This window comes from Buteo buteo, chromosome 15, assembly GCF_964188355.1.
Source record: "Buteo buteo chromosome 15, bButBut1.hap1.1, whole genome shotgun sequence".
In the NCBI taxonomy this organism is placed as follows: Eukaryota; Metazoa; Chordata; class Aves; order Accipitriformes; family Accipitridae; genus Buteo; species Buteo buteo.
Window position 1 is genome coordinate 6,624,643 of NC_134185.1, and position 20,157 is coordinate 6,644,799.

Genomic DNA, 20,157 nt, shown 5'->3' on the forward strand with positions numbered 1-20,157 from the left:
TCCATAGTTTATACAGACTTGAACTGCTACTTTAAAAAGATTACACAACTAATTCAGTAAAAACAGTCATGTGTTTATGTGATAAATCAGTAGTGTTGTTTAGAGCTGCCTATAGATTAAGCTGTTGGACCATGAATAAACAACTTGCAACAAATATGCGATCCCAGAATACAACTCACTTAAACTGCATTCACACTTACTGAGAATACATCTTTTCATCCAGATGAAAATAAATGTACATTCAAGAACAAAATAAAATCTCTTATTAAACGGTTTGCAGAATTTATTAGGTCTTTTTTAATATACTCAATACTTTCTCAAGCTAGTTGCATATAAAGTGATCTCCACCATATACATTACAATTTCTGTGCATCATCTAAAAAAAAAAGTAACCAAAAAGTAATATTTTACAGGTTACAGTTAACTTTTAACTAACCTAAAAGTGAACCCTTCTGTAATTTGATTTAAGACACTAACCTGCACATAGCTTCTAACTGCAATATTTAAATTAGGTTTCACAGCAAGCTCAACCTGCATTTCAGTGAAAAGAGGTCACTGCCATCTCAACTTTTGAATTTCTATAGTTTACTACCTTAACACCGCAAAAAATTAATGTGGTGTTCACTCCAAATAAGGAAAAAGTATATGACAATTCCTTTACAACAAGCCTGCTCCGAATTCAAGAAAAATAGGAAACTCCTTCAGTAAAAGGAATTCACCCAAATTTGTGAACAGAAAAAACATTTTAGGTTCTTCTTGACTAATGCTTGGAGCTGCTCACAAAAAGCAAACCCAGCAAGGTAAACCAGTACTGGATATGACTTAAAGCAAAGAAAATTAGAAAAAAGCAGATTCTACCTGCAACAAACATTTCCCAGTTTAAAACAATCTTTAAAAGGGACTCACGCAGATAATTAACCAACAGGTTTTCTGGTATTTTCATAGGATGCTAGTTTACTGGCCAGGCGCATATATTGTAAATATACAAAGAATCCAGAGTGCTGAAGTTTACACAGCACTTAAATTCTTTAACATAACAGAGGTGGGTAGGACACAGGAAAAATATTTAACAACTTATATAAATATATTAAAATCTCAGCAAGAAGTGTAAGAGCCCATGCACACAAGACAGTAAATTGAAAAAACAAGTATTTAAGACTTGACTTTTCCTTTCAACAGCACTGACACCTGAATTCCAGAAAGTTAACAATTTACAGTATCTTATAACAGTCTTTCTCCACACAATCTATATGTACTGAATCATACCGACATTACACAGCACATGAACAAGCAGCAGATGCATCAAGGGAAGAGGAGCTATATGCATCATGGGGCCTGCCCAGTTAGAGGCAAGTATCAGAAAAATTGTTTCTGACATAGGCAGAGATACAATCAATATAGCTAATTGTATACCCGTCATTTTCAAGAGTTAATCCACAGTATGGGAAAGGGGAGCTTTAGATAAAAATTATGTATCCAGTCTCGGAAGTGACGGAAGCAGAGATTTATCTTTCAAAAACTGCATCCATTCTGGACTGGCCTTGATGCACATGCAGTACATTTGTTTTCAGAATGCAAGATTAATTGGGAATGTCTGCACTAGTGTTTCGATTTCCGTATTTGTGATGTATGATCAGCAATACAACTCCTAAGAAGAAGCATATGGACCCAACAGTGATGTAAGCAATTCCCAGAAAGGGATTTTTGCCTCCCATCCACGAGATGGTGCTGAGAATCATTCTTTTTCGTCCATCAAAACTGTGTACAGGATAATCTGAAAAACATTTAGGAAAACAAGCAGCACGTTTCCAAATCTAGCTTTATGTGGTCAGGCACATCAAAATTTTGGGTTATTTCACTCGGGTTCCAAATACAAACTGCTGCCTTTGAATACTGGAAGTACAAATATGAAACTTTTAGGCTAAGGCTAGTCTGGGCACTGTCAGCCACTCCAAGAAGAATGCCATGTTAGAAGATGTTAACCCCTTTTTAAGGGAAGAGTAAATGCACGATTTTGTGGGTTTTTGAAAGCACCTTCAATAAAGTGAGGGAAATCTAAATTTTAATTCTTGAATATATTTTAGTACAAAATTTTATGTTCATTCAGTTTTCTATGCACTCCCCACAGTTTTGCAGCAAAGGAAAATACTGCAGTAGCTATTTAAAAATGATCATTAAGTGCTTTTGAATTTTAAGAACTCAGTAACTATGACAACCCTCCTCCTCTTGTCTCCTGCATTTCTACCTAGTCTTTAGTTTGTCCAAAATAGAATGACAGACCCCCACCTGATCCACAGCTCTGGCATTTTTCTGACCTCCAAAGTCAGTCTGCCCTTGATTACATATTGTCATTACACCTTGAAGTTAAAGTTCGCAATTTCTAGGCTACCAGCTACCTCTGTTTTTTCCCTTTTCCTATGCTTCTCTCAATTCCTTTACAGCACCCAAGCAATCTGGTTTCCCTCTCACTATGAAGCTAATAATTCTATAAAAACTTGCACAGAAGTAAAAGATTCTCACTACCAGTTTTCAACCACAGCTCAATAGCATCTTTTTTTAGTGATGGTAAGAAAAAAGGCTAATTCAATTTGAACTTGCACAAATACATGCCCATGCAATCCAGCTAAGGCCCTTAGCCGCTTTCAAAGGTTTTTTTCAAAGGATACTGTATGCAATATCCAAGGAATATTTTCCAGCTTGTAAGGTAGGCTGTAAGTTATCCTTCCTTTCAATGAGACGATACAGCTTGCGAAATGTTGGCAGAGCAGCAGTACGCATCCACACAATGAAGTCTTCATTGATAAAGCCATTGTTGTCGGGCTCCGAGTCCAGCATATACACTGGCTTGGGCCAGTTTACAGGTTTTGTTGTGCCTAAGATTAAACAAAAATAACAACAATAGGTATTTCAAATACTAAGTAACACAGTGCCTCATCAAAATTCATTCTAACACTACAAAAAAAATTAACTTCTAAACAGTATGAACAGACAGGTTGGCTCACTACTATTGCAAGACACTGGGTTGTTGAAGAACTTTTTATTTTGCAGCATTGAAATAGTAGCACATATCCATTTATTCTCATGACAGCATTGTCCATTTGTTTAAACAAATTTGCCTCCCCTACATATTTATATAATTAGGAAGTCTTGTCTCAAAACATTACTTAGTGAGCTAGTTCTCTATTATGATGGTAGCTCCTCTGCTCGCTTGCTCAAGTTTGACTACTACTTCCTGGACCATGAGCAAATAAAATTATGTACAATATTTTAGATGATGCCATACTAACGCTTTTGCCAATTTTATTGGAAATACAATTCTACACTGTATTAGGATAAGGTATCTGCTTTTTCAAGGGTAGCATCACATTGGCAACATGTAATTTGGCTGTGACTAAGCAAGAAACCCACATCAGGTTAAACCTGAAATTATTATATACCTTGCATAAACATACACACACCCCTTAGAACCCTGAGGAAGATTCTTTTCAGACACTAGTAGCCAAAGAAAACTTTGATTTACCAAACTGTATTTAACCTAATAAATGAGACACATCAGTCATTTCTAATCACAAAAAAGAATCCGATTTTTAGAAAACTTTGCACAATCTAGCAGTAGAAACATTTAAATGAAAACTGTATGAAGAGTTTGATTAAACAACTGCAGGATTTCTTTTCAAGTTAAATCCAAGCATTATAGCACTTGTGCTGGTTTTGGCTGGGATAGAGTTAAATTTCTTCATAGTAGCTTGTATCCTGCTATGGTTTGGATTTGTGATAAAAACAGTGTTGCTAACACACTGATGTTTTATTTACGGCTGAGCAGTGCTTACACAGCTTCAAGCCCTTTTCTGCTGCTTAGGCTGCCCTGCCAGCAAGTAGGCTGCGGGTGGGTTAAGAGCCTGGGAGGGGACACAGCTGGGACAGCTGACCCCAACCGAACAAAGGGAAATTCCAGACCATACGACATCGTGTTCAGCAATAAAACTGGGCAGGTAGAGGTAGGCAGGGGCTGCCATTGCTCAGGGACTCAGTTGGTGGTGAGCAATTGTTTTGTTTTACATCAGTTGTTTTTTGGGGTTTTATTTTCCTCTCGCTTTGTTGGTTGGGTTTTTTTTTCCTTACTTTTTTTTTTTAATTGTTAAACTGTCTTTATCTCAACCCACAAGTTTTCTCACTTTTACTCTTCTGATTCTCCCCCGCATCCCACTGGGCGGAGGCACAGTTTGTGGTGAGCGGCTGTGTGATGCTTAGTTGCCAGCTGGGGTTAAACCACGACAGCAGTGCACGTATTAGGCTTTTCTCAGTATTCAACGTGGAAAAAAACATAAAAATCAGAAGTTAAAAAACATAAATTAATTATTACAGTAAAGGTAAAACCCAAACACTTTCACATGAAATTTGCAGCTTTCATTATTTAAAGACAACCTTTCTAGATAGCAGAGTAGTCCTTAGCTTGGATTTCTTCAGAGAACAATATTTTTAATTAGCATGTTCAGTAAAATGTTGTCAGTGACGTAAAACTCACTGGAATCAGAATGTGTTTGAAGTGGTTTGTTTGGTGTTTTTTTTTACCTTGGAAAAGTGCAGTTAAGTTGTTTCCATCCCCTGTAGGATTCCTGAACTTTACATTTTTATCTGTCCACCACGCAATGCCTTTTTTAATCAAAGTAATAGGAGTCCTTGTGTCATTATCAATGCGGTATAATTCCAATGTATCTAAAGAGAAAGTCAATTTAGAAAATCAGCTGAAAACTTTCATTAGACAGCTGATCCTGATAGGCAGCGAAACAATTACCTTCAGGAGAAACAAAACAAAAAAACTCGACAAGGCATTCCTGCCACAATCAGAAGCTGTTCTGTAAGAATCAATTTATATCAGATAGCAGTGTATTATCCATACATGATATCTATGTTTCTACTCCACACCAGTAACAGCTTCTCACAACAGGCATTTCCATCCTTTGTACACCATCAGCTTAAATTAATTCTCACAGCAATTTTGAAAAAAAGCAACAGCAGTACAAGATATTTATTTTATTCTGAACAATGAAAATGTGTTAATTCAAAACAAAATGCCCATGACGTCTTTACTCAGAATAATTTGCAACTCAACACAAAACATACACTAGATCACAAAAACGCCTAAGTGATAGCTTAGAAGTGTTACCATACCATTAAACATACTGTTGGCAATAGCTCCACAAGGAGCAATGGGCTTGTCTTCATTTGTGCGGTAAGGCTCACATTCCTTACTTGGATTCTGATAGTTAGAAAGAAAAAACGCAAATGAGTCTGTGTAAAAAACCTGGGTTTTGCTACAGTACCTCAGTAACGTGCTCATCTTAAATGTACCACAAAATAATCTTCACAAGTCAGGTTATTTACAACTACTTCAGCATTCAATACCAGTTAGCATGATTGATTTTTCTTTTACAAGCAGGAATAAAATCTAAATAAAACATGAATAAAGTCAGAATCCCATCATGGTCATACTAAAAATAAGGCTTTTCTTGGAAGCTATTAGAACTTTTTTCCTTTTATCTTTTAATAGAAACAGTTTTCCAACATGAAGTACTCAAGTATTCTTTTATTGAAGGTTTTTTTAAGTATGCATCAGTGTCATAGAAAATAAGACTATAATATGAAACCAAGCATAACATAAAAGGCAAAAGGTTGCAAGGACTCCAACAGCACACCAAAAATGCAAGCAAGAAAAAGCACACAGCCCCCCCCCCCCCCCGAACCCTGTGTCAGTCATCAGATGTAGCCTCCTGAAACTTGCCCCTTTTTTAAAGTTTACAGGTGAAAAGGGAGAATCATTCTTGCTGAGGCAAGAACCTAACTCTACTTCCACTCCTCATAAAAATTAGGAAAAGGAGAGGTTTGGCCCTAAACATTACAGAGTGCCTTGAACAGAATACACAGTACTGATATTTTCCAATATCACTAATGTTCAATATTGAACAGGAGTCTACAAAAATGGATGCATTTAGCTGCAATATCCAAACCAGGTGCTAGGTAAGCAAGTATTATTTTATACTGAAAATGAAAACTTCAGACAGAATGGATACAGATAGATACTACTGACTGAAGATAACATGACAGTTTAAAACTATTCAAATTTGAGAAGTGATTGAAGTAGTGCATTGCTGTCTGCTTAATGAAATGACTGACATGAAATTTTACAGTATTTTACAGTTATTTTCTGTAAACAAAATATGAATTCCTTATGGTTGTCTTCTGTTATGCAGAAATTCTAGTACCTCGTTATTATTAAAATAAATACTCTATTTGGCAATTTATGCAGCAGTCAGAAGTTAGTTGCTTATTAATATCCAAGCATTAATACCTACAAGTAGCGAACTGTTATCTCCATTTAGTTGGCTGTCATCTCGAGATTTCACATAACGACGATGGTTTTGATAGAAGTTGGAAAGTCCGTAATACATGAATACATTGCTCTACAAGAAGCAAGATGGGGCAAGCGGGGTTTTAATTCACACAAAACTAAAGTTTTAACCTCTTAAACTCTGTATTTACTTTACAGCAACATCCATAAAGTAGGAGCCTCAATTCTTTCTTCACATGGAGTATGTAAGAGTACTATCCTAACATAAGCTGGCATCCTGAAGTCCAACAGTGTAAACATGCCATAAGCTATCTGAATGATACTCACCAGCACTAATCCCAACGCCTATCTCGTCCGATGTTAAGCACATAAGCCTCATTATTTGCCTCCAATTTGTCAGAAAGCACTTATCTGGCATTTCCAACTCCTGCTGAACTGAGTTTTTCCAAGTCAGGCAGGAATAGCTGACCTACTCACCAGCTATAGGACACATACAGTAAATCCAAATGTGTAAAACACAAGCATTCCATTTAATGTTGTACATTTCCAGATAAACAGAGGCATTAAAACCCATTTCATCCCTGCTACTGAAAAGGCGCACAAAAATCAGATCTATGTTCATAGGAAAACTAGAAATAATCTTCTAAAATAGAAAAAAAAATTATGACTTAAGTGACACAGCTTTCCTATCAATTATGAAATAAACCATACAAACTGTTCTAATTTCACTTTGCATACAGGATAGCATACCTCAAATGAATGTTCCAGTGTGAAATTGATGGTGCAAGTACAAGGTGGTGTGCTGTCCCAGGATACATTTAAACATTTGTTGCAGGGACTAGAAGGCTCCGTTCCTGTATAGTCAATCTATAACAGAAAAAAAAGTCATTAATTTACAATGGAAGAGTAAAGAAAATTGATTAATAAGCCAAAGAGCTGATGTGGCATTTATTTTGCAATCTTACACCTCAACTCCAAAAGCCCATTCAGGATGATCTCAAGAGGTCACTTCCAACCTAAATGATTTTGTGATTCTGTCCATATGCTCAATTTCAGCCTCAAACAAATTTTAACACCGAGGTGGGCCATTACTGCTGGGGGAAACCAAACCAAAACAAAAAACAGAATAAACAAACAAAACAAAAAACCCACACACCAAAACACAAGCAGCAGATACTCCTGACAACATGATGTTTCCAAAAACATACACACACCATATGACAAGCAGATCTGAGCTTTTACATGCTTTCCAGAGAGGTCAAATTCTTAAAAGTCTAGATATTTAATAAAAAAGGTTTGCATCCGAAAACTTGCTTTGCTGACCATTTTTAGCCATCTAATTAGTCAGAAGATTTAAAAAAAAATATATATTTTTTAAAGAAATTAAAATCACTTAATGCCCAAGAACTGTCCTAAAATAGGGAAGATGAAGACACTAGTACTGTTTTAACAGGAATGGTAAAATACCAGTAGATGGACAAGAAATACCATCAGTGTTAATCTGGCTTACACAATATTATCTGTCTTGAATAGCGTAGCTCAAAAAAAGCCAGTATTTGAAATCTGTACATACAGGCTACCTGGACAGTATGCATAGCATATCTGTAGCAGCTATGAGCTCACCCTACAGCCAAAGCCAACTGAAGTCGCTTGACCACATTAGCTCGCTCACATGTATAGCTCCAGCATGTGAACAGCAGGAAATAATTAACTTGGGCTCAGCAGGCTAGCTCCAAGTGTAGGAGGAGAAAGCTTCCATCTGCCTATAAGCTATGTATTTCTACACTTACTGTGAACTTCCCATTTAGAATTTAGACTCAAACTGGTGCAACATAAACCAAGTTACGGCAACAAAACGTTTAACAGCAGTATCATTTAAACTACAACACCTGTATAGTTTTATGAAAGGCTGCTGCAAATGGTTTGCCCTGATTTATGCTTGTAGTGAAACGCACTATCAAGCATTAAGAGTTATTTATGATCTGTCCTAATACCTTTATTCAGGTTAGCTAAAACAAGCATGCAGTTTCAAGGTTCAGGGAACAACTGAAGCCTCTTTTCCTCTGGATCTTCTTCAAGGTCTCTCTTCCTGCGATTTCTTCGATATCTATTAAGCAGCAACCCTTCTCTCAGCACTTTTATTAGTACCTGCTCTGCTGCCAGATTTCTGACAGATGAGACCTACACCTTAACGAGCCTAGCTGAGACAAGTCAGCTTCAGAAGCTATTAGCTTGCAGAGAAAGGGTATCACATAATCTTTGCTTCCTTCACTGAACAAGATATTGAGTTTATGCTGATCTAGAAATAGCACTGCTGCAGCCGTCCTGAACAGTTCTGTTTAGCTACAGCAGACAGACAGACCACCACTGCTCTCAACAAACAACACACCTCATTTGTTCAAGGCTGACTCAGTGAGGTTTTCTTCCTGCTAAAGTAAGCTTAAGCAAGCACTTCCTTTAGAAAGAACATAAACCTCCATATTCTGAGCTAGTTCTCCAGCATGTGGAGAAGTTTTAGATCAAGAACAAACTCAAATACTCCAAGGCTGCAAAAGATCTAAAGACTTCGATTTTAAAAATATAATTGACTAAATTCAGTGGAGCATGAAACTGATGTATGTTGAAACAGAATCATGCTTTTGACTACTGCTATCAGCGTCAATGCTATCCAAGAGCTTTCCTGTACAGTAACTGCCAACGCAAGTGGTTTTTTTTCTGCATCCACATTTACGGGTTACATTCAACAGAGAGCTTATTTAAAGGGATAGAGGGACCTGTCTTCATCTCTCAACAAAATAACGAAACCAGGACTTTGAGAACTGAAGGACTGACTTTGGGGTCTGTGGCAGGAGCCCGCCTGACCCAGCGTTCTGTCCCCAGGGATGGGCCAGCAGCTGAGTACGACAAACGCACACAGGGTGAGCCCTTCCCAATAACCCCTGATCTAAGGACACTGGGTATATCCAAGTTATCCGGCACCAATGGCTTTTCAGGCTGTCGATGTCTTTCCCAGTTGATTTACGTGTTCGCAGTATAGAAATAACGTAACTATTGCATATACATATTCTCCAAACAATTTATGATTTTGTAGAGTTCACATGCTGTCACATATTTATAACATACACACTGCTTGGCCACTTCTTGTATAAAAGGCATCCCGTAACTCTGGTCCTCTTTGCTATCCCTCTCTGTAGGTTTTATTAAGTTTTGTATCATTTTTGAGATGGGGTTACTGGAACTGCACACAACATTGAAGATGTATTCAACAGTCATCTACTTGTTTTCCCTTCTTCTTTCCTAGTCAAGCCTGAAAGTCTATCTGGCTTTTTAACTACAATTATGCATTTCACAGCAGCAGCCATAGCACAAAGACCTCTTTCCTACACAATTAATGTTCCAGATATTCCTCAATTTTTATCACGTATTAATACGCTCTGTCAATGCTTCTTATCCATTCTAAAATAAAATAAAATAAAAAAGCCAGGAAATACAGAACTCTTACCCTTTAGTAACAGGGCAAAAAGACACATTTACACAGCTGATCCTCATTTTTCACCCAAATGAACTATTTTCATGATAGACCCAAGATAAATGGCTGCTTATACCCTTTGAAACAGTGAGAAAATGCTATAGAAAAAAACAACACAAAAAACCTATAATTCTAATACACTTAAGTTGTTGGAAATCTTCCACATTTGAATTCAAGACAGCTTATAACGGAAATCAATGGAAAAGCTACACTTTGCTGCTCAGTCCTTGCACCTGTATGAGAACAGCAGAGTTCACAGAGATACTAATGGCTGCAGTATCTAGTTCCAGGAAAGGATAATGTGAACTGTAGATAAATATGTATTTCAGGAGCATAAATTATACATCCTATTCAATTCCAATACACTAAGTTTACAGGCAGCTATATATATATATGTGCGTGTATGCACACACACACTTAACAAGTATGCTGCTGTCTAGAAGGTAGGTGTAAATAACTACCTCTGCTTCCTCCCCTGATTACATTTTTAAAAGAGCTTAGTCACTGCACCTAGCTTCTAGATGTCTTGTCTCCCAGAGCTAAATTCACAGCTATTGGTGAATAACATTTGGAGGTTACTAACAAAAGCCAGCATACTAAGCAGGGACATATCTCAGCTAAGCATATAGGTGATAGCAGTGTCTTAAAGTGCATCCCTCAGTGTATTCACAGCCCAAACGTTGATCTGTAAAATGCTTCATCTACTTTTTGTTGCTGCAACTGTAAAGCCTTTTTTGATTGAAACTTTTTTCTTCCAAAATTCAGCTGCCATTAAAATGATAATCTCACTCGCAGAACTTCTGCATTGTAACACTTGATAAAACACCTGTGCGGATCAGAGAACAGAAGCCAAGTTTCCCCATTCTCACTTGCCTACCCCAACTGGCTAATCATACTCTCATAAGTCAAGAACTCTATCCCTCCTGTTCTCACAAAAGCCTAATGATCTGACTAAGGAGAGCTTCACACGAGGTGGATGATACAAGACTGAACCCACAGAGTAAAACAAGCAAATGAACGAAACACTTTCCAGTCCTGAGTATCTTGAAATTAGAAAGGGTAGAAGGCCAGCACCTGCTAGCTGGTTTCCAAATATATACAGCTACTACTGCTTTACATATGTAATCTGATCGCGTAGGGGAGCATCAGTCATGCTCCCAGCTCACCTATGGATTTTTGTACTGCATGTTAGGTGAGAACATCTGGTTTTTGGCTCCTACTGGAACTTATCAGGAGTACATGACTGAGCTGCTAAGGAACAATAGTATATAAAAATTCTGTATACACATACAGCAGCAATATAGGCATAAGAAGTTGCTTATATTTTTGGACTCATGAAACGCTCTTACAATCATCATGTTCTAAGACTTTATATTGCTTTACTATGGAAATGGCTATTATAAACACCATTGTCAAAAAAAACCCCAAAACCCTAGAGTTAACACGGATTTTTTTTTTGACTTCTCTCCACTGGGTGTCCTGTTGAAAATATGTGATTGTATTTACCTTAAATATGACTATAACATGACAATTTAAAAGTCTACATGCCCATGACAACTTGGCAATGTTCTCTGAAGCACTAGTGTCAATCTTCAGATGTTCTGCATACCCTCAAACCTTGACACAAGAAGCAATTGCTTTTCAAAAATATGCTTACGTACAACCTTTGGACACTGTAAAATACACTTCAGCTTTGTTTTTTTCACTTCTGCTTTTCTCCTTGACTGGAATTTTAGTTCTTAACATAAAAGGAAAGTGAACCTTAAAATGGTTTTATTATAACATAGTTTGCATCTTAACAGAAATATGAAAATATAATAGCATTCACTGTCTGCCTCAGGATTTCTTTAGTAAATTGGGCTTCACTGCCACATTGCTCCCACTACCCAAGCCACTGTCTTGAACACTACTTATCTAAAAGTGACAGCTTACTCTGATAACTAGAATGACTCGATCCACAAAACTTCATATTCTCCAATATAGCAGTTCAGCAAACCACCACGCATTTTTTTTTCTGCAATCAGTCCTGGTCACATTAGCTCCCTGAAACCAACCATAGCCATCAATTTGCTGTTCAAGGTTGTCCCTAAGCCCTTTGGGTTGTTTCCTTACAACACAGAGCGATTCTGTTAACGAATGGGCCTACGTGTGACACGGTTTAGTTTTCAGTTAACGCTCAGCGAGTTTTCGCAGCGGTGGTGTGGCTGATTATCAGATGTAAATGACTCAGTTTTTGTAAGCATCATTAGAAAAAGCCACGCTCTTCCATCTTTGTTTCCAAGTTCACTCTGGTCTCCCACAGAGCACTTAAAAAGTTAAATCCCTAGCGCACTCAAGAGTTACGGCAACACCTCCGCCACAGAGTTTTGCCCTGAAACTGCAGCCGCTCGGTAAGATTTAAAGGTGTCTAACCCACTGCCACAAAGCGATCCCAAGGGTGATGCGCCTACTTTCAGAGAAGGCAGCTCGCACCGGGCCGTGCCGATTAACTTCCCCGGCAGCTGGCTCAGGAGCGCCGGCAAGGCTGACAGGAGGGCTCCGAGCTACGCGGAGGATGCTCCCTGTCTCCCGGGGGTCGCCGAGGGACGGTTCGGTAAAGACTACCGGGGACCGGCGGGAAGAGACGGCGGCAGGTTTCCCAAGGAGGAGCCGACCCCCGAACGCCGGCTCGGCCCGGCTCCCCCCCGGGCGGCCTCCCAAACCTCGGCCCCGGCCCGCCGCTGCCCTCCGCCCCGCCGGCGGGGGAAGCCCGTGTGGGTGTCCCCGCCGCCCACCTCGTACTCGCGGATGTTGTTGGAGGTGACGAAGATGCCGATGCCGATGGGGATGAAGATGAGGCCGATGATGAAGAAGGCCGGCAGCACCGTCCCCGCCGTCAGGATGGGCTGCCAGGCCGGCAGCCGCTGCTGCTTGAACGCCGTGTTATCGGGCTTGCGGGTCTTCACGGCACCCCCCCCGCCGCCACCGCCGCCGCCGCCGCTGCCGCCGCCCACGGCCCCGCCGCCCGGCACCCCGACTCCCCCCGAGGGGTGCCCGTCCGCCTCCTCCTTGGCGCTGTAGTTGACCGCCATGACACCCCCCGGCCCCGGCGCCGCCGGCGACACCAGCAACCCCGCCTCACAGGCGACGCCCGGCACGTGACCGGAGGCCACCGCGCCTGCGCGCTCGGGCCCGCGGCGGCCGGGCAACCGGGAGGGCGCGCGCCTGACGAAGGGCTTCGAGGCGCGCGGCTGATGACGCGAGCCCCCTCCTTAGCCCCGCCCCACCTTTCCCGGTGGGGCGGAGGAGGCTGGCGGGGCCGCGCGTGCGCAGAAAGGCGGCGCCCGCGCGCTGGGGAGGGCGAGCCGCGCCTGCGCGTTTTCGCCTCTCTCCGCCGGCTCGCGGCGGGGGCGGGGTCAGAGTCGCGGGGGGGGGGGGGGCGCATGCGCAGTAGCGCTGGGCGGGAAGGGAGCGGGCGGGGGAGCGGTGCCGCTGAGGGGCCGAGGGCCGCCCCGCTCCCCGACACCGTCCCCGTCCCCGTCCCGACACCGGTGCCGTCACTTTCCAGCTCCCGCGTCTCCTCTGGTGAGGCAGCTGGGTGCCCTCCGGCTCTTTGTGCCCCGAGCGGCGGCCATCTCTGAGGGGAGGAGGCCCGGGCCTGCAGCCTTGTCACCCCCACTCAGTGCTTGAGGGGGAGCCCGCCCGCCCCCGTCTTCTCACGGCGTCAGAAGAGGGTTGCTGGAAAAAAGGCAGCATCCGTTGGATCGGAAATGGAGAAGTGAGCTTAAGCTTCCTGCTCTCCTGAGTAGGAACAGCATCATTGCCACTGTAGAGGTGTAATAATACAGGGCGATCTCTCAGCAGTTTTAAGAGCTTCTCTTAATGAAGCCATTCATACTGACCCTCCCTTCTGGGAGTTGTTTTGCGCTGCGTTCCTGCTCCGTTGCCAGGAGGTGCGTGAGTGAATCGGTGCAGTGAATGCAGATAGCGATGTTGCTGCCGGAGCTGTTACTTTTTGTTTCCCGTAGGAGCTAACCTGGCTTCAATTCATTAAATAGTCACCTTGGGGAAAGCGGTGTGGGAGTGTTTATATCCCAGAATACCTGCTTTATCAGGCATTGCTCAAGCCAATGCAACATTGCAAGTCTGTATTTCTCACTTTAGTGGCACTTTTACATTAAAGCGTGTTTTGCGAGGACTGTGTAGTTCTTCCTGAATAGAGTGTGGCCAAAATCCACTTTCAGCAACTATTTACTTATTTACTTGATTTTAGGAAAAAACAATTAAAACTATTTAATTAAATAATTTCATAAGCATGTAATCCAGTCTTAAGACTTTTTAGCTGCCTGTGGAAGTTTCCCTAAAATAAATGCCTTTTAGTTCTCTGAAGAAATCGAGAGTATGAACAAAGACCACTGGGGGGAGCAAATGACTTGTGCAAACGCGGTTTGGCTGCGGGGACCCAAAAAAACTCTTCATGAACAGCATAGGAAATTTGGACATTTCAGCATCTAAAATTTAAGAACGAATTTGGTGCCTAAATAATCATACAGGGTTCAAAAATTAATCGTATTCCTTGTGCTAAAGCTATATCTCATTCCTAATTTAATTAATAATCCTTTCCCTTATCTTGTGGGCTCTACCTTTTGCCTGTCGTTCCCCCTAGCTAAGTCCCTCGTCCCTGTTATCACCCTTTTCTTTATTAGCATTTGTTTTCAGTTACCACCTTCAGCTACAGTAACTTTTACTCCCACAGCCTCACGGAAAATCCAGTGAGGTGCAGCCTGGGATCCCAAGGGAACAAGACTGCTTGTATACCTGTTCTGTGAGATGGCAAGGAATTCTCTGGCAGCAGGAGAACCGAGGGGCAGGATCGGGAAGTTGCAAACCTGATGCTGCCAGGTATGAGAGGACTGGCAAGAAAGGGCACGTTAAATTTGTGTGGGAATCCGTTCTGCAATGATTAACTGGGCACAGGCACTGTCCGCTGTTGGGGAATAGCCACGGTAGTGGTGTGGGGCTGTGGGCCAGATGGTGGAGACGCTGATGTGGTACTAGCATTTGTGTGAAATGGGCAGAAGAACAGTGGGGTGCTTCCTAGGGGATCTTGCCGAAAGGCCCTCAGTCAAGCAAACAGGTTGATGTGAAAGTTTTCCTTCAAAAAATTTCAGAATGACCTGCAGGGGAGACATTTCACCGGGACAGCCAGGCTAAATCCAGTCCAGGAAAACCTCAGATTCTGTCCGATGGAGATGCAAAGAGCCCCAGAACTTTTTATGTGCTGACCTGCTCCATTTGTATCAAATGATGTGCTAATGTAGCCGTAGCCAAAAAGGCCTAGGATAAATCTGGGAAATGTGGAAAAAGGAGAGAACAGGAGAATTTCCTCCTTTCCACCCAGTGTAATCAGCTGCTGTCCAATTGTGAACTGGACAAGGGGTGGTATGGTACTCATCCTCATGGCCAGGTCCTGGTGCGGCGATATGTGTTGCCATATTGACAAAGCAACAACTGCAGTGAGGTGTCTGAACTGATCTCTGCTTGCTATTCTGCGTGATGTGAAACAGAAAAAAAACTATTTAACACATACAGATCAGATCCACTATTAGCTCTCTTCAATTAGTTGTATCTCAGGCCGTATGTTCGTCTGTAAGCTTGGCCTATGCATACATGTTGCACTGTAACAACTAGATTAATTAGAAGCATGATTTTTCTATTTACCAAAATAATTACTTCCTCGGTAACATAACTGGGTACAATCACAGAGTATATCTTGCTTCTGTTCTTCAGAGAAATAAAGAATATCAGCATAAATACTTCAATATATTGGTTTTACTTTTTCACTGGTAAGCTAAGGCCTTGGTTGGATATTATTTCACAGTTTTCTGCTAAGGCAAACTCATTTATATCCAGGCAAGTGCAACCAACAAATTTCATGTTCATGAAATAATACAATGAGGTGCTGTGCAATGTAGTGCACTTCACATTGGTTTGTGCAGTTGTAAGACAAATGGGTACAGGAAAAAAAAAATACTTATCAAAACATACCTTTATGTGAAATAATGGGGGTCCTGTCCACCTACTGCCCTACTTCTGATTTATATCTTAAGTGCCCTGTTCCGGAGTGGTGACATGCAAAATCATGTCCTCTGGGTGAACTTCGCTCATTATAATCTCATCATAATACCAAAACACAGCTCCGTCCCAAAAACTACCTGCCTCCAAGGTGTGACCACCCCTCACTGAGCATGCGGTCTGAATTTTCTCTAGCGTATATCTTTAAAAGTAAAGTGAGGCGATTTTACACCAATTATAATAAAGGTATGTATGACTAGAGTCACTCAAGCTCCACCTTAAAATAAGAAAATAGTATAAAAGGGCTTAAGGGAGGAGGAAAGTTAGGGAAGACACCATCATGGACGAGTCAGGAGGACATCGCTGACTTCTGGGATCAGGCAACGGGCTGAACGTCTCTCCCCCAGCAAAGGGACGCCTGTTGGGTAAGACTCGAACCCTTAGTTATACCAAGTGCTTCCCCGGGAAACTTAGAAGCCTCTATAGGTTTTTCTGTAATTCAGTGTGCTTGTAGTCAACCATGTTATTTGGATGTGTTTTGCAGCCTGTATTTATCACCGGCAATCCAAAAGAACCTGTACTCCTGTTGCTTTAATAAACCGTACTGTTCATTAATCTAGCCGGGATAGTTCATTGAACGTGACCAAACTCCTTAAGTCTGGCCATTCTAGTTCGTTCAACGTGACTAAATTGAAAGTACAGTGCGCTATTTGTGCATCCGTAATCGTGAAAGTTCAATATATTGAATGGGACCAGACTTAGAGTGCCAAATTGGGCATCACTCAGAATCTGAGCCTAGCCACCCCCAGCCCCTCTGACACCTGAGGGCGTTTATTTTCTGCCAGACTTCTTTACGCCTTAACACAGCAATGTCTGTAGCCCAAGGTAGCCTCTACGTTGTCTTAGTCTGAAGGCACTTCCTGATTACTTCCTTTAAAATGACAATACTTGTAGAAATTAATCACATCTTTATATTAATAGATTTCTTCCTGAGCGTCCCCAAAATACAGGCTAATTATGTGGCTAATGCACTTTCTTTACTTACTTGCTTTAGATTCATATCCAGATTAGGTAATGTAAAAAATTGACCAGGAACATAAATGCACTGAAGATGAAATACACCTGTCAAAGCACCCTTTGCACACGTGAGTTTTACCCTCCAGGCATTTCTATGAAATACTTGAGCTGCTTGCCATGTGTCAGATCAGAATTTATTATTCTACCTGTATAAACCATTATCAGCAATGAAATAGTGTATATCACCATGGAGCTTTTATGACCAGCGTTACCAGCCTCCTACTCCAAAGTGCTGCAGTTCATCAAAAATATTTTAAAATCTAAATGATTTCAAATACACCACGACTGTATTTATGCTTTAAACAAACCTTTATTTTGTAAAGCTTATAAACTTAATGTACGTGTGAAATCGTAAATGTTTATTTGTTTAGGAATCGTAAACCAGAAGGGGACAACTTATACATATACTCATACTGAATCGGCTTTATATTAAAATCTATACAAGGAAAAATATTTTCTACTTTGATTGGGACCTTTTAAACCTAGACTCCATTTCAGAATAATATTTTCTTTATATCTTACTCATATTTAAAAGCTGAAGTTTATTTCAGGCGTGTCATTGTCACTTTCAAATAGCTGGCAATTTCATTCCAGATGAGCTCAATGTAGTTCTTAACATGGATAGGTTTTGATTCCCAAGTAACGCTTTGAAAATAGAAGATCTGGGTCATTACAGTGTTCATTCTACTGCGCAGTAAATTGAAATGTGGCACATACTAAACTTAATTCACCTCAGCTGTATTACGCTCTGAAAGCTGGAATTCTCGCCTCACTCTAAAATATGATCTACAGACACAGCTATGTTATTGGCATACATTGTCTGCCATAAGAAAGAAAAAAAACCCACTCCTTAAAAAACTGGATGTACCAGCTGAAGTATAAGCTGTACCGACAAAATGACTCCTTTGCAAGGGTAAGCAGCATTTATTTTGATTACTCAGTATAGCTGTATTACCAAACTATAATGCAGATCAACTCCAAGAAAGTTTATACAGGTCCCCGAATATCCTGCTTCTCTACCATGTCAGCATTTGCTGCAGAACTCCTATCTAGAAGGAAAAGCAGCTCCCATGGCTCCCATGAAGATCAACTTGACTACAGAGCCGTGCGATATTACAGCTTCAAAGATGAACTGACCTCGTCATCTCAGTGGGACGCCGAATTAATGCACTCGTTCTGGCGTCTCACAGCGTATGTCCTGCGAGCAACACCTTTTTCCCTTCCAAAAAGTAGCTCCTCCCAGTAGCTTCTGCAATTAAACAATCTGCAGGATTTTAAATATGTGCCAATGACTTAGATTAAAAATAATTCATTATGAAACATATAAGAAAAAACCCTGCCTGGCCTGTATCCAGCTTTATATGCAATTCATTAAAAAATCATTTTAAGTGTAGCTGCCACAGAACTCTCTGGATGCTATTTGCAAAGCTACAGCCACCAGTGTAAAATGGGCCCTTCAGCGTACAGCAGAGTGCGTGGACTCTCTTTGACACGGTCCTACCAGCCCAGGGCTACTTCTTCTTCCTGATCGTACCAGTCAGACCTCTCTGCCAGTACAGTGAAAGCACAAGGTTAGAAGCCATGAAGCCGTTAAGGCCTTGGCGATAGATCCCTCTCCGCATCTTAACATCTGCATCAGTTTTACTCTGTACAGCACTGGGATACCACAGTGCGACACCAGTCAGAAGAAGGAACTTCAAAGCCATACATTCTGTCCCTATAAACAAATACATATATGAGTACTGTCAACCTTAGGAAACTGGAGTTAAAATTCAAACACTTGATTACATTTGCATAGTTGTGAAAATTTATTAGTTACAGTGTAATGAAAATCAACTTTTTTGGTACAGGCAGAAGTAAAAACATACATTATATAGAAAAAAAATCACAGCTTTAAAAACTGGCTTACATTGTTTAAAATGAGTAAATCTGGTTGTATTTCAAGGCATTGGACTTTAATACTTAATTTTATGCCAAACCATCACACAGTGCAAGAAATATTCTGCAATAGTACAAATTCCATACAGCAGTCTTCAGAGTATTTAGTCTCACAGAATCTCATGGTGGCAAAAAAATGTGCTGAATATTTTTCCATTTAAACACAAAACATTGCTGAAGTTAGTTTTTCTTTCTTTACATACTCTCTATTACAAAAATATCAAATTGCAAATTTGACAGTGTATTCTACAAATAAATGCGCCATGGACGACAGGAATTGCAACTTTGGGACAGTTACTTTACAAAGTGTATTATAAAAATAAATTATATGGCAAACATCAAACAAAATCAAGCACGCGCCTTAGGCTTTGCAAATAAAAGTGAAATTCAGCTGGCAGAAAGACTGCTTCTCCCTCTCTGACTATGCACTTTCAAAGTATCAGCAAGGCTCTTCATTCTTAGAGCTCTACCAAGAAAAAATATATAAAACCTAATGGAGGCAATAAATACTTCCACGAATAATCAGTAGCACAAGTGACCCTGGTGTTGATGGTAGAGAGCTTCTACAGTGATCCGTCCAACTGGCGAGGAGGGTAGTGCACGCGGAGAGCGTAGAGTGGGGGTGGTAACTCATCTGGAGTTCATGCGTAACTGGTGAATGATGACACTCTCTAAAAGAAAAGATAGCAAAACATTTGGTTTTATGAAACTGCAAATATGTTACAAGTTACTTTAAAGAAGAACAATTACAATGGCAGTGCAAAGCATTTTTCTTCTAGAAATGTCTCACAGACTTACTCCCACATCACTGGTCGATAAAAACTGTCCTGGCTAATGCTACAAAGGGAAACCAAATTAGTACCAGGCGAGGGCTCAGAGGCCCTTGGCTTCCACTTCAACGTCAGGACCATCATTTGGTCGTCCACGGGGAAAAAGAATAATACAGTTGAATGGATTAAACCACAGGGACACCAACGTTCCTCTCCCACGCCAGAATCGGGTAGAGGAAGACTTGGAGTTGGGTCTCCTGTATCTTGTTTACGCAAATCCATCATGGATCTGCTGACAATTCTGAAAAGGAGATGAGGAAGAGGTATGGGGTCATTCCTCATTTTTTACTTAAATGTGGCTTAGAAACCTATGCTGGTTTTATTCAGCAAGTCTGCTTGAATTTTGCTAATGACTTCAATGGGGATAGATTTCAGCCACA

At 40.9% G+C, this 20,157-nt stretch overlaps 2 protein-coding genes across 6 annotated transcripts in view; both read right to left on the reverse strand.

Annotated features, from left to right (window-relative positions):
- Positions 1-273: 273 nt before the first annotated feature.
- Positions 274-12,995, reverse strand: TMEM30A (transmembrane protein 30A). The gene is made up of 7 exons (XM_075046463.1): positions 12,653-12,995; positions 7,100-7,216; positions 6,354-6,461; positions 5,173-5,260; positions 4,573-4,716; positions 2,667-2,873; positions 274-1,774 (listed from the first exon to the last, which is right to left on the reverse strand). The coding sequence occupies exons 1-7, from the start codon at positions 12,947-12,949 to the stop codon at positions 1,581-1,583; spliced, it is 1,155 nt and encodes a 384-aa protein (XP_074902564.1). The 5' UTR covers positions 12,950-12,995; the 3' UTR covers positions 274-1,580.
- Positions 12,996-18,798: 5,803 nt separating this feature from the next.
- Positions 18,799-20,157, reverse strand: part of FILIP1 (filamin A interacting protein 1) — a 109,207-nt gene continuing 107,848 nt past the window's right edge. For all 5 annotated transcript variants that reach the window (XR_012653025.1, XM_075046465.1, XM_075046467.1 and 2 more), the window contains one exon: positions 18,799-19,618. Coding sequence is in view for 1 of the 5 variants with exons in the window: in XM_075046466.1 (XP_074902567.1) it covers positions 19,578-19,618 (41 nt within the window). In the remaining 4 variants the exon portion in view is untranslated. The remainder of the gene's footprint in view (positions 19,619-20,157) is intronic.